Source organism: Argentina silus (assembly GCF_951799395.1).
Source record: "Argentina silus genome assembly, chromosome: 7".
Lineage (NCBI taxonomy): Eukaryota > Metazoa > Chordata > Actinopteri > Argentiniformes > Argentinidae > Argentina > Argentina silus.
Window position 1 is genome coordinate 15692841 of NC_139661.1, and position 15193 is coordinate 15708033.

The following is a 15193-nucleotide window of genomic DNA, read 5'->3' on the forward strand; positions in this document are numbered from 1 at the left end:
GTAGATCATTGCAGGTCTATTGCCACTTGTGCGAGTGCGACTATTATAGAACCGAAAACTGTCTTGAGGAAGACTTTATTCTAGGGATAACGGGACTTGGGGAACTGTACTTCCGTTATTCGATGCGTCAACTCCCTCTGTCAGAAGCCTTTGTGCTTTGCGAGCCAGCCTGCGACTCAGGAAAAAACAGCTGGAATGGGAGCCTAGCATAGCTCGCTAACACAAACACTCGAAGACAAACCCGGGCATCTATTCAACCAAGGTATTGTAATAGAAAACAATAGATTTCGTTTTTGTTATGTCCATCTTTGACTTTGCGTTTCAGGAACAAACCTATTAGGCTAATCCCTCTTTTCGGTGACCTGATTAGCGAGTCAGTTGTCCAACTGCTCAGTTAGCTAAAAGGCTAGCCTGCCTTAGGCTTGAGATGCTGGCTGGGGATAATTATGGTGGTGATGCTGGCTCCTTAGCTAGCGTCCGCTAGCTGTCACCAGATATTTCGTCTCCCAGACGCTAGCATCGTCTACGCTTGCTCACTGTATTATCGTCTGTGCTATAATAATCGTCTAGACAGATTATTGATGTTGTTTAGTTTGCCAAAATACTGTTATTTATAGTCAGCCATCTAGCTACCTAGTTAGCCAACCTTATAAGGTAAGGTTGGCTATTACACAATTGTAAATGTGTTATTCTGCTCAATACTAAACAATAAAGTAAAACGTGTTCATTCTGTCAAAGTCATCTGGTTTAGTTATCAGAAAGGAGTCTTGAGTACTTTAGCTTTGTGTAGGGCCAGGGGGAACTGGTTTGTAGCCTACAATTTTGTCCCTCTCTCTTTGGCCTATTTAGTTCTCTGATTTTAGTTGGGTTATAGAAGTGAATCAAAAGTGTATTATATGATTACTAGCTGAATAAGCAGATGTTCCAACATAGGCTCAGTCACCAGTATTTTATCCAATGTTGAGGTGCCATGACAGGCTAATCTCAACATCAGTTGCCATGATTGTGAGAGTCTGAATGAAATCCTGTAATTCCCTATACAATATTGGCAATCATACAGCTTTAACAGGAAACACTGCCTGGCATTCATTCTTCTGAAAGTGAAAAGTCCTGCCTGCATCAAGGGTGTGGGACTTAGAAAAACACTATTGTTATCAAGGTTCAAGGCAAGAATGCTTCTGTAACACTGCACAGCTACAGCCTAATCACATTACTTATAGCATTCCTAAAGGTTTTAGAAATTGATTATGTTTGTGGGCTCTTTGATCAAGCCAGTTCAATCAGGTGGTCGATAAAACGTGGCAGCTTGGGTTTGGGAGTGACTTAACAATATAATGCTTAGTTTGTGGTGTATGTCATTGGGTCATACCCTCATTCTCTCTGTCATCTCTTCTCTGGTTTACGTGAAGTGGATCTACAAGTTGTCATTGTATAGGAATTAAGTTGTCATTGATTGGAATTAACTGTTGTTGTCATTGTTGTTGTTGTTGTTGTGGAAAGTTAACATGTAGTTGATCCTGCAGGTTGTTTCTCGCCAGGGTTCGGATGATAATGCTGACTGACTATGGATGCTCCTGAGTACCTGGACTTGGATGAGATAGACTTCACTGATGATCTGGTGGTGAGAACCTTTTACGTAACCTCAATCATGAATTATTACTTTCAAGGTATGGGAGATGCATTCAAGACAAGTACAATCTTATCTGTGTGATAATGTAATAATAAGCACTTATAAACAATGATTTGGATCGTCTTGCTCCCCTTCCAGTATTCTGTGACTTCCTTGAAGAACATCCCTGAGCTGTCGAGGAGAAGCGATGGACAGGGAGAGGAGAGAGGTATCTGTACTAGTGCTGCCTTAGCCTATAACATTAACATAGTTATGGTTTATTGCTATACTAAACACCCCCTAGGAAATTATATGTGGTGCGTTTTTCCCCATGTATCCCAAAGAAACATACATGTCTTTGATGTGTGTGTGTGTGTCTGTCTGTGTGTCTGTGTCTGTGTCTGTGTCTGTGTCTGTGTCTGTGTCTGTGTCTGTATGTGTTCTCATTAAATCATGATAATGTAGTAATTTCAAGTTATTTTCCAAGTAAAACACAGATATTTATCGTACTGTCGTAAAAGCTTAACCAGAATCCTTGTATATCCTCAGCCCCACCCATCAACTGGAGCCGCGGTGTGTCGTCTCACAGCGGAGGAGGGATCAAGCCCACGGGCATCGCTGACGTCCACAGTAAATTCAGACCGGTGAAGAGGGTCTCCCCTCTCAAGCACCAGCCAGAGACCTCCGACACAGAGACAGACGGCAAGGCCCAGGGTCAGGACCCCCATGGCGAGGGCAGCAGCAACAAGGAGGAGGACCCCTCTCCCTCTGACAAACCCCCACAGGCCTCCTCCTCAGAGGGTCCAGGGGGGGGCAAGGCTAAGGGTGGGGGTAGCGGTGGTGGCAGTGGTGGTGGTGGTGGTGGGGGGGCTCTGTTTGGGGAGCTGGAGCACTATGACTTAGATATGGATGAAATCCTGGACGTGCCTTATATAAAATCCAGCCAGCAGATGGCGACGCTGCCCAGGGTTCCACACGACAAACGGATCGTCGGCAATGGCAGCGGCGGGACCACTGATAGGTGCCATAGCGGTGTTAAGACCTCCACCCTCCCCCATCCCCACCCCCACCCCCTCCCTGAGGGCATGGGCACCCCCACCCAGTACTGCGTCCTCTCACCCGTCAAGTGGTCCGATATGAGGAAGTCAAAATCTATGGATCCCGAATTCCACCGGCAGCCAGCAGGTTGTTATGACCACCACTCACCAGGCGGGGGCGCTCTAAGCTGCTCCTCCTCGGTGTCGGACGCAGATAAACTGTTAGCTGCCAGAGCCTACCCAGACACCCAGGCCCACAAGGCAGGCGGGGACGTACAGGGGGGGCAGGCTATGATGTTCCCCCTGCCTGGGAGCACCTTAGGCAGGCAGGACAGCACCAAGTCCTGGGCGGGGACCAGAGGCCATGGAGAGGCTGACGAAGAGACCAAGAAAGCCCAGAACATCATCAATATCATCAGAGAAGGGCAGATTTCTCTTTTGGTAAGCTAGAAAATATGGGGAAAATGTTGTATATACTGTAGAATGAATCAACATTAATGGTATATACAGCAGGGGAGGCTGGTAGAGGTAGGACATTGCTTTAGAGGACATGCATTACAATGAGCCAGCCTCCTCTCCTCTCCTCTCCTCTCCTCTCCTCTCATCCCCTCTCCTCTCCTCTCTTCTCCTCTCCTCTCCTCTCCTCTCCTCTGACCCTAGCCCCATCTGGCTGCTGATAACCTGGAGCTGATCAGAGACGAGGAAGGGAACAACCTGCTTCACATCTCTGCAGCCCAAGGACACGCTGACTGTCTGCAGCACCTGACCTCTCTCATGGGGGAGGACGGCCTCAATGAACGCAACGTCAACCAGCTCACCCCCGCTGGCCTGGGGGTTAAGGTTGGTGGGGGGGCTGGGGTTTTGGGGGTCCAGTTTGAATTCAGCATTCACTTGTAATGTTACTGTATCCCCTCTCTTCAAGAGATTATCAGGACAATGTCTGAAAGTACATTGATCTGTCTTCTAACCTGTGTGTGTGTGTGTGTGTGTGTGTGTGTGTGTGTGTGTGTGTGTGTGTGTGTGTGTGTGTGTGTGTGTGTGTGTGTGTGTGTGTGTGTGTGTAGAACGGACACTTGGAGTGTGTGCGCTGGATGGTGAGTGAGACAGAGGCCATCGCAGAGCTCAGCTGCACCAGAGAACACCCCAGCCTCATCCATTATGCTGCTCGCTACGGACAGGTGAGACACACACACACACACACACACACACACACACACACACACACACACACACACACACACGCACACGGTTCAGGGTGTTTTACTAAATTGTACCGGGGATGCTGGTGGAAGCAGAAATCTGAGAAACCGTCCTCCGATTTCTACATCCACTAGCCTCCACTGTGTTGTACATAGTGTACATAGACAGACCCAGCCTCCTGACAGTAGTAATATATGATTCGATAGGTGAGTCAATAAAATACAGCAGAATGCAATACAACCTTATTATCCCTCATGGGGAAACTAATTTGGTTCTTGTGCACTCAATATACAAAAAAGACACAGCACATATAATACAATAATGACACACAAAGATACAATCCAGGTAGTTACATAAGTCTAAAGTATATTATTGACATCTACAGTATGTCAGCCATCATAAAAAGACAGTATCAAATCAAACTTTATAACTCAATATATAGAGCACATTTCATACACAGATGCAACACAATGCAGGAATATGAATATCACAGGAATATGAGTAGTATCAGTTTACAGTATAAATTGTGAATCTAACGCAGTTATTCTACTGTGTTCCCCTCTGCAGGAGAAGGTGTTGCTGTGGCTGCTACAGTTCATGCAGGAGCAGGCCATCTCCCTGGACGAAGTGGACCAGTACGGGAACAGTGCTGTCCACGTCGCAGCCCAGTACGGCCACCTCACCTGCATACAGGTAGGCTACCGCTCTGAGTCACACTGTTGATCATCCGCAGGCCTCACTTCAATCATTTACAGGTAATGGAATTCAGGGGAGGAATGGTGTCAAACATGTGAGCCTGTCCTCCGATTTCTGCCTCCACCTACCTCCTCTGATGGAATTCCAAGTTAACTGAAAAGCATTATTATTGTACTGTAGTGCTGTTGTCATTGCTTCAGTTTCACAGCCTGAAAGTTTTTTTTAAATTTATTTATTATTTATTTATTACTGCTGCACAAGAACAATCACCTTTTTTGAGGTGAAGCCTGCAATATGCAGTGAGTGTGAGTAATGAGTGTGGTCCTCTGTACCCTGTTTTTTTGGGTCTGGAACTCAGAACGCACAGTGAATAATGAGGGCCGGATATATCACTCCTGCCTGTTTCCTGTTGGTTGGCTAGACCATAGAATTCTCTATCCTAGCCTAGCCTATCAGAGGGCCGTTGTGATTGGTTGGCGACGACAGGAAGTGTGTTAGAGAGAGACAAGCGGGGCTTTAGGGTGAACCACCCTTTGTGTTGTATACTTTGTGTTGTATACTTTGTGTTGTATGCTTTTCCGAGACACTTCTATTAACTTTCCAGAGATCCCTTTTCCAACCGCCTGCTTGATAATGTAATCACGTTAGTGTGGACATTGGCAACTTGTTACATTGTGGTTTTCTACAGCGTTTTCTCAGACAAAACTAAGTGTAATGTAAGGCCATGTAAGAGCTTGTTGAGGTTTATTGAGAGTGATGTATTGATTGATTGAATTTATTTGATAATTAAAAGTAGTCATCCACTCCAGCCAGAGACATCAGTACATATATTAAACATTATCGAGAATTAAAAAAACACAACGAAGTCTGAAGGCTTATTTCCATCCCAGCCTTTTCTCAGACATAACTATGTGTAATATAAAGCTATTTAAGAGCCTGTTAAGGTAAGGTATATTGAGAGTGATGTAACCAACCACCTTGCCCCCCTCCTCCCCTTCTCCTTGCCCCCCTCCTCCCCCGTCCCCTTGCCCCCCCCCCACCCTCAGACCCTGGTGGAGTACGGTTCCAACGTGACGGTGCAGAACCAGCAGGGCGAGAGGCCTTCCCAGAGTGCCGAGCGGCAGGGCCACACCACCTGCGCCCGGTACCTGGTGGTGGTGGAGACGTGCATGAGCCTGGCGTCACAGGTGGTCAAACTCACCAAGCAGCTTAACGAGTGAGTGTTATAACCTTCTGAAATAGCCTTTATGACAGGTGTTATAGCCTCTTTAAGTAGCCTTTATAACAGTGTAAAGTATGTAAGCCTGGCGTCACAGCTGGTCAAACTCACCAAGCAGTTCAACGAGTGAGTGTTATAGACACATCAAGTAGTAACCCTAATTACAACGTAGTAACTACACTAACTACTCTGTATCCTCCTTTTACTCCTGAACTATAGAGTCCCATTAGTTGGTCAATTGAATTTGCCAGTCTTTTATGCTGTTATTAATATAATACTGCAATATGTTTCTTCCTAGACAAGCAGCAGATAGGATGGCTCTCCAGAACCATGTCCAGCTGCTCATGGATCCTTCTAAAGCAGAGGGAACACCGTCACGATCCCCCAGGTCCGCTCTGCTATCGTACACACACACACACACACGCACACACACACACACACACACACACACACAGATACGCACACACAGACACATGTATACGCGCGCACACACACACACACACACGTACACGCGCGCACACACACACACACACGCACACACACACACACACACACACACACAGATACGCACACACAGACACATGTATACGCGCGCACACACACACACACACACGTACACGCGCGCACACACACATACACAATCCCCCAGGCCCGCTCTGTTACCACACACACACACTATCAGTTCATCTACACTCATTAATAAACATGTTAAAAACAAAACATTTGCATAAATGTATAGTTTACAATATAATTTATTTACAAAATAAATGAATACAGAATGCTGCATTTGTTCTTGATCTGGCTAAAAGATTATATAATGAAAGAATAAATCTAAATGAATAAAAATAAACATACTTTACTTTAAAACTAAACTTTTCCTCTTCAGCTCCCACCCGGGGGCTGCTGATGCGTGGCCAGAGATGACCCTGACAGCGGAGGGCGTTCCAGGGGACAGCCACTGGGTGCTGAGGCAGAGGAGCGTGGATTCAGACTCCGTCCTCCGACAGCTGCTGGGGAAGGACATCTCCGACACCGTCTGCACCAAGGAGAAGCTGTCCCTGCAGTTCCAGGAGGGCACCAGAGAGGGCGCCAGCGCTGGGAACCCCCCCGTGGGGCCGCTGCGGAGGATGGGGTTGGTGGAGAGGCGGGAGCTGAAGCTAGCCAGACTGAAGCAGATCATGCAGCGGTCGCTCAGCGAATCAGATTCAGACGCCTACCCCCCCGAGGAGGGGGCCAAACACGGAGGGGCCCCGCCCCCCGCCACCGGGGCACGCCTGGAGAGACCCAATCACCTGCCCATCGCGGAGGGCGAGGAGCCAATCACAGGCCTGAAGAAACATGGCGGTTCCTCAACTATGGAGCGCAAGTCGGCCTTCACACACAGCTCCTCCAAGTCCATGGACGGGGGGGTCAACCCCTCCCCCACCTCAGACAAGAGTGACCCAGACGCCGACGGGAGGCCAGAGGCTTCCGGAGACGTCCAGGACTACAACAACGGCCAGAAGATGACTACAAGCCCCAAGAGCGCCCTCAAATCCCCCTCGTCCAGACGCAAGACAGCCCAGAACCTGAAACTGCGGGTGACCTTCGACGAGCAGGTGGTCCACAAGAACACGCCACCGCCACCAGAGGCCGAGGGCAAAGGCGCTCATGGGAAAGAGGGCGGGGGCAGGACTTCTGGAGGGGGGGAGGGGGGGACTGGGAAACGGCCCTTCGGAGCGTTCCGCTCCATCATGGAATCTCTGAGCGGGAATCAGAACAGCAACAATAACAACGCTCCGAATTCTCCCTCTGTTAAACACTCCAACTCCCAGAGTTCACCTGGCAGGAGAACTACAGACTCTAAGAGCGGTCCGGGAAGCGGAGGCCTTTCCAAGGGCAAGAACAAGACCAGTAATGTTTGATGGTAATAAGTGCCTTTTAATGGGCAGTGGCAAATCATTATAGATCCTTTTATACTTTCACCACTTGCAGTATTTGATAAACTTGAAACTGAAGTATTTAGAGGATTTATTTTCCTTTTTCTGTGTGATAATCAAATACAGGAGAGGGTCGACATCCTCTCAACATTGAAGTTATAAATGCAATTGTGAAAGATGATATTTATATATGCACACACAGAAAAAAGCCCAAATATATTAGTGGGAATATACAATCTGTGGTTTTTCATATGCACTCTTTGTGCACCAGCACAACAAATATATATTTTGAAGCCACTGTATATATTTACTGCCTAATTAAACTATCACCACTTATTTTCATTTGTAGTTTATTATCGATGCAGTGGTTGGTTATTATTACCGATATTTCAGTTACTGTACTGTATCAGTGAAATGTAATGGTGAGATTTGTTTGAATGCAGTGATTTAATTTTAAGTGTCTTTTTTTCATATGCCTATTCATTGAGGATAAGAAAAGGTCATTCCTTTTCTAAGCATTGTTAGGGGTAATGTTATAGATGTTTGACAATGTTTTTTTTTTTTTATATATCTTTGGTGTAACTGTCTAATGTTGGACATGAGTTTGATATATTCAACAACGAACTGAAGTAACAGACGCAATAGTAATAATGAATGTTAAACCTGAAATGTGTGTTATAATTACAAACTGTTGTCTGGTTTTTTTTTTTATATGTGTGTGTACAGACAAGAGACAAAGTGAATTCAACTTTGTGCATCCACAACGCTTTGTCCTCTCGCTATTTAAACTGTTGTCAAGATCAACTAATCTGAAATAAACAGTTACTTGTTGTTCTGTGTCCAGGTCATCTGATTGGTTCACTGGCTGGAATAGAACATAACAAAAAACAATACAACAGAACACAATAGAACGTGACACTTGTCTGGAATGGAAGCTAATACATTGCCTTCCTGGGTAATTCTCAGAAAACTTAGTCCATATAAAGTCATAAGACTCAGTTTTGGCTCAGCACCATCCATAATCAAGAAAGAATGTCATCATGATGAGAAATCTCAGAGATATGAATCAACTGTCATTCACGTTTTATGTCCCTTAGAATGACATGTCCCATGGCTAAGCATGTGGATTTGGGACTTTGGTTGTTATACCCAATTTAACCATTTGATAAGGTGATGTGGGAGTGGACTCAATGGTTGAATTATGCCATCAAGATTAATAATGAACACAGGTACTGTAGGCTATACAGTATTGCAATGTTTTTCATAGCATGAGATACAGTAAGCGTTCACTATGGCTTGTATATAGGCCTCAAAATAAATGTTTAGTAAGAATTACTGGATTGGTTATTGTACTCACAATACATGTTGTGGGTTTCACTCTACTGAAACAGACGCATTCATCCATAACATAATTAATTGTATTTTGTAGCAAATTAAATTGACATGTATTTTTCATACAAAGATACCCCAATGGAATCAAATAGGTCTTCTCTAATTGTAGTTCTCAATCATAGTCCGGCATATGAAACATGATCCATAGACAGACAATTAGCAAAACAGCATTGATGATAGATGTGAGGGTTATCAGTCAAACAAACGCATTCATAAAAACACACACAGCTTTTGAGAATCTGTCGAGAGACATTTTGACTTTGCCCCTCTCTTCTCTAGAACAGCAGCCAACCATCCTAGCAGTTCATGTTACAAAAAACAAGACCTATTTTTTGTGTCTTGAAGTTAAACTGATAAATTAGACCTCATTTATTGGACAACAGTTTGAGTCAATATCCCAGGGAGCCATTCCACACCTTTGAAGACCCGGCCAGTTTAATTGGTGATGCTGTGAGATGTGAGAGGAACCGTTTAAAGCGCGCCGCGCGCCCGGCCCGGTGGGCAGCATGAAAATGGAAGAGACAAGAGGTTGATTTGACATGGGGAGTCATATATAGATTTTTGTGTCCATTGTTTTGGCTTATTTGTGTGTGCTTTACTCAGTCAATCAAATATAATTGACACCACTGGGCTCTGTTGTTGCTCGGATGACAGCGGTTAATGCCAGAGGAAAGGGAAAAAACGCGGGAGGGAAAGTTCTTTCTGTGAAGGATGGGGAAAGGTTTCTGCCAGGCCGGTGACAATGTTTCACCCGTCAACAGTATTAATTGATGTAATGGCAGAGATGATGGATACTAATAAATGCAACCTTTTAAAAAAAAGGGTAATTATATGGCTCACATGCATACTGGTTGGTTGGAACCGGCGTGGCGTAAACAACCATACATCTCAGTCACACACGGAGGCCTACCGACCGTGTGCTTTTGTTCATGACACAAGCTTTGGATTTTGAGAGACATGCAAACACATATCAACTCTTACACATAGACTATTGTACTATAATTTGCTTGGAAGAAGGTTATTCACACTCTCCCATGAATTACTTCATGAAGAATGTGTCATTTTCATTTTTATTGATTTACTCAATAAGGCATTTGCTCTAAATTCATGGTTGGTTACGTTATGGTATGCTGCAACATTATTGTATCACGATGGTAAATTGCCATTTATTGAGGTAAATGCTAAGTATGCTGCAGACCTTTCCTTCCATGGTTGACCAGAAGAGGGAAGCATTGCCGTGCACACAGCGTGAAGACAAAATAAAAGCACCTGGAACCTTTTAATAGTGTTTAGCATCTCTTAAAATCAGAAGCAAACATTTTTTGTTTACAATATGAAACAAACTCTTAAAGAATGTCAACATTTAGCTGAGACAAACTTCTGAAATTATACAGTCCCTGTGTGTTGTCAACATCCACCAAGTCCCTCCAGCAAACACCAGTTCATTTGGAACAGAAATAGTTTGGAAATCAACCATAAATTAAGCCTTTTTTCCTTAATAGATAAAGAATAGATGATGAAAAAGGAGAGGAAAAGAGGTGATTTTTCCACCAGACATTGGAAATGTTCACATTCACATGGACTCTGACTGCTTCTCTCTTGAAGTCATTTAGACTAGGATGTCCACACCGATGAAGGAAGCCACTGCAGGTCTACTCTCTGTAGCATAGAGGATGATCTGTATTTATATTTTTTAAACTTAACTTTTAAACAATTGTATGACATCATAACTTACACGGTATATGTTCCACATTAAGTACACTGATGTTGATTCAATAAACCTATGAGGGTTTGAACATGCCAGAGGTGTTGCCAAGTGCAGTATTGCGAAGTTGATCAATTCAACATGCTAAACCACATGACAAGGTTGGTTAACATACTGTAAATAACCATTTTAATATACACAACCAAAGATAATACATGTGTTGTGTATTAAAAGTATTTCAATTCTTATGCTAAATCACCCCAAACCCGAAGCAAAACTTTTGCCAAACCAGATTTAAAATAATGTTGTTTTTCATATTCATGGGAGAGAGAATGATGGGCCAATAGGTTTTTATACAAGAGCTATTTTGGCATAGGAGAGAGCTGCTGCCCCTATTAGGAGAGGAATGCTTGCAGTTTTACATTATTACTGATGGACCTCCTCTTATAAACATGCCACACATTACACAGAGTATATTTCACTGCTGTGGGCAAGACGCTGGTATGCATCAAATGTGTTTAAAAAATGACACAAAAATTGGCAATATGGCAGATATATACTCACTGAACACTTTATTAGGAACACTATACTAATGCTGGGTAGGGCATCCCTTTGCTCTCAAAACAGCTTCAATTCTTCGTGGCATTGATTCCACAAGATGTTGGAAACATTCCTTTGAGATTCTGGTCCATGATGACATGATTGCATCACGCAATTCCTGCAGATCTTTCAGGTGCACTTTCAAACTGTGAATCTCCCGTTCTACCATATCCCAAAGGTGTTCTATTGGATTCAGATCCGGTGACTGGGAAGGCCGCTGAAGAACACTGAACTCATTGTCATGTTCATGAAACCAGTTTGAGATGACTTTTGCTTTGTGACATAGTGCATTATCATGCTGGAAGTAGCCATTAGAAGATGAGTAAATTGTGGCCATGAAGGGATGCACATGGTCAGCAACAATACTCAAATAGGCTGTGGCATTCAAGCGATGATTGATTGGTATTAACGGGCCCAAAGTGTGCCAAGAAAACATTCCCCACACCATTACACCACCTCCTGAATGAGAAGGTGTACAGGTGTTCCTAATAAAGTGTTCAATGAGCGTACAGAATGACTATGACATCATAGCATCTGAAAGCACTTGATATTGCTATTGAATTGTCGCACTGTAGACTTTTTGATTGCTTTAATGAAGCGAGAAACACTTCAGATTCAGAATAAATCGTTGTATTTGCACACTATTTTTCCAGGAGGAATGGTCCGTGTTTGTAGAGCAGCTTATAAATCAAAACAACATTAAGTTTGTCAGACAGAACCACTGGAGACACAGCAGACCATCCTTAATGCCTAACCCCCAGAGACAGGTCAAGGCCCAATTGTAAAACACTACATTTTAACCACACAACAGGCAATGTTTTGATAGTTATTCTAAAGAAACAACAGGTATATTCAAAAGACATGTAGAGAAAAGGGTGTCATGCAAAGATGTTAACAGCTAATAACTAATGTTCAATCTAAAATGTAATCAATAATGTGCTGAAATCTGTGCAGTGGAAATATCTTGTACACGTAATAGAGAACTATTTTAATTATTTGGTACCATTTGGTACCAAACCTGAGTTTATTGGTACCATTGAACAGTACCTCTTTCTGTCACTTTATTGCGTCTGTCACGACCCTTGACCTGCTGTCAGACTGCTCTCCCTGAGAAATCCTTCACAAACAACGAGTTGTCAGGTCTCATTGTAGAGATAATACAACTCAATCTTGTGTCCCTTAAACACAATTTCCAAAACCCTGAGTGTGTGTATTAGGGCTACTTTGATCATTGCACCAGTCAGTCTAGTCTGTCTAAATATTTCGGAACCCCATCTCTCGTAGTAGTGTTTTAATCCACTTCATAAAATAAAGTGGGCAGTTGCCCAGACAAACAGACAAACATGGAAAATATCCATTGAAGATGATTTTTAGTCTAGGATTAGGCTTAATCTGTGTCTGGGAAACCGGCCCAAAGCCTTCTTAATGCAGTATGTTTGATGACAGCAGTTCCAGTCAGGCCAGCTCCACGCTCTGACTCAGTCTGCTGAGTGAGCAGATTCCTGTGGAGGGACACTTCCTGACTTCACCAGAAATACAGATTTCACAGGAAAAACTACAGTTATATAAGAACCAGAAATGACCAGCTGCAGTTTACCCAACTTAGCCCAACTAAGACTAGTTATTTGAACCATATATACACTTTTGTTATTGATTTTGACTATGGTGTGGCCTTAAGGATTACGATGTGAACACAACAGTGTTGGTATAAAACAATGCATCGTATCCATATTATGTCATATAGTATGATAATAAACCTATACCATGGGATACAGTGAAATCAAGTTATCGCCTTTGACAATAGTTTATCTTGTGCAGCTGTTCAAAAGAAGAGGCAAATATTGCCAACGCCACAGTAAACAAGCCTGTAGTTGACGACCCAGTGAGACCTGGCTTTGTCATAACAGCCGTTCCATCATTCTTTATTAACTCTCACACACCGTAGCCTGAACTGACTCTCCTCCCTTTAGGTCCTAATAACAATGTTTCCAGCAAACAACACTTTTCATCGCTGTCACAGTCTGCGAGTCCCTTTCCTTCCTCTGCGACCGCGGCCGCAGTCAGCCGTCCGGAACCCAGACCCAGTATATATTTATTGGAATGCGATGGCTCCTTTAACCTATTCCATTGATCGGTGAGTGTCTCCCATTAAGCCTGGAGGAGTGTGTCCATGGGGAGGGGGGGGGGGGGGGGGGGGGGGAGGCAGTCCCTCACTGCCAGCCTGGCGCTACGTAGGTGTCGCCCCCCCCCCCCCCAGGGGCCACAGGTCTGCACCAGCGCATCATTTAGGCCCCTGTTCACCCAGCCACCCTTATTTGCTGTAAATAGCAGCTCATTACCGCAGGGCAGACAAGTGGGGTGTCGTCACAGCTCGATGGCTGCATGCGTTCGGCCTGCCTGGGATTCTAGTGAAGGAGGGGTGAGGAGGGGATGGAGGGGGGGATGGAAGGGGTACCCAGTTTTAGTTTGAGGATTTAAAAACATTTTGTCACCCACTTCTGTTACACCCGCCCCCCCCCCCCCCCCCCCCCCCCCCCACACACACACACACACACACACACATCCCCTAGTCGGCAAATTACTTTTAGCACTGACATTTAGTTAGAGGCAAGACAGATGCGCTCGCAGTTTTCTTAAATCACCCCTAGTCCTGTACGGTGCAATTCATCCAGCTCAATTTTATACATCTTTAGAAGACTAATAGCATATAGCTACCCCATTTGTTCTGTGTGACATCAATACAAACATTTCTCTCTCACTTTCTCCCTCTCTCTGGAGCTCATTTGTATCCTGTATCTGACTGGAGCATGTCTCCCATGTTGCTGAATGGTGCTGTGATGTAGGCTTTGACACAGCCGACTAGAGACAAGGTGAGACTAAATGTTTCTGACTGGTTATGAACCGGATGCGATGTTGTATGCAGTGGAGGCTGGTGGAGGTAGAAATCGGAGGATGGCATTACAAGAATATGGCATGGAATGGAATGAAGATGTAATGGAATGCATGGAATGGAATAAAGATGTAATGTAATGCATGGAATGGAATAAGGAATGGTATCAAACACCATTGATACCATTCCTCATTCCATTCCATGCATTACAATGAGCCTGTCCTCAGATGTCTGCCTTCACCAGCGTCCCCTGGTTGTATGTGCAAAACCGTGTCTGAAGCCTAGAGTCTTCGATCAGGTATCAGACAAATGTTTTTGTACTAAGGAGGGGAATTGCAGGGGGTGCTTACACCTCCATAGCAAATCAGGGCCCCTGAATGGTAATATTAATGTGGGCACCCACTAAACTATAATCACATATGTTGGGCACCCACAAGAGTCAAGGCGTAATTCGAACCCTGTATGGTGGTGGCTGGAAGAGGGTGTGGTGGGCGTGGCAGGGATGGAGGGTGGGGGGCAGGGCAACACCTCTTGATTATACCTACCTGTACACCTGAAGGTCCCTTTTCAGTCTTTTGCAATTGCACAGGAAAATGGAATAACATATACAATTTTCATCACTAAAATAAAAAAGTGAAAGTTACTATCTTGTTCAATCTATAGTTTCCTATTTTCTCATCATTATTTCAAAGCCCAATAAAGCATTTTTGTAATAGCATGTAATAGTCTACTGGAAAACAAACTAATTATGTTGTATTGCGTCTTCGTTCGTTGTCAATATCAATAACAACATCATCATTGACTTCAGTGTGAGTTTTATACTGCGGAGCAGGGCGGAATATGATCTCTCTGACAACACCAGCTCCGGCTGTCACAAGACCTAAATTGTGCCCTGCGTGTCACATGACAGCTCGGGAACCTCCTGA

The 15193-nt window shown here is 44.3% G+C and overlaps 1 protein-coding gene across 1 annotated transcript; it reads left to right on the top strand.

Moving 5' to 3' along the window:
• The first annotated feature begins 1546 nt into the window (after positions 1-1546).
• Positions 1547-8453, top strand: sncaip (synuclein, alpha interacting protein). Its single transcript, XM_083672933.1, has 9 exons — positions 1547-1621; positions 1769-1838; positions 2159-3087; positions 3307-3486; positions 3711-3824; positions 4414-4539; positions 5589-5758; positions 6060-6149; positions 6648-8453. Exons 1-9 carry the CDS (start codon positions 1565-1567, stop codon positions 7663-7665), a joined length of 2754 nt encoding a protein of 917 aa, XP_083529059.1. The 5' UTR covers positions 1547-1564; the 3' UTR covers positions 7666-8453.
• The last annotated feature ends 6740 nt before the right edge of the window (positions 8454-15193 follow it).

Bases quoted from the DNA above. Each gene is read 5' to 3' on its own strand.
- sncaip (XM_083672933.1), top strand. From the start codon at position 1,565: ATGGATGCTCCTGAGTACCTGGACTTGGATGAGATAGACTTCACTGAT. The intron at 3,487-3,710 runs GTTGGTGGGGGG...GTGTGTGTGTAG, and splicing joins CCGCTGGCCTGGGGGTTAAG to AACGGACACTTGGAGTGTGT. The intron at 5,759-6,059 runs GTGAGTGTTATA...GTTTCTTCCTAG, and splicing joins CTCACCAAGCAGCTTAACGA to ACAAGCAGCAGATAGGATGG.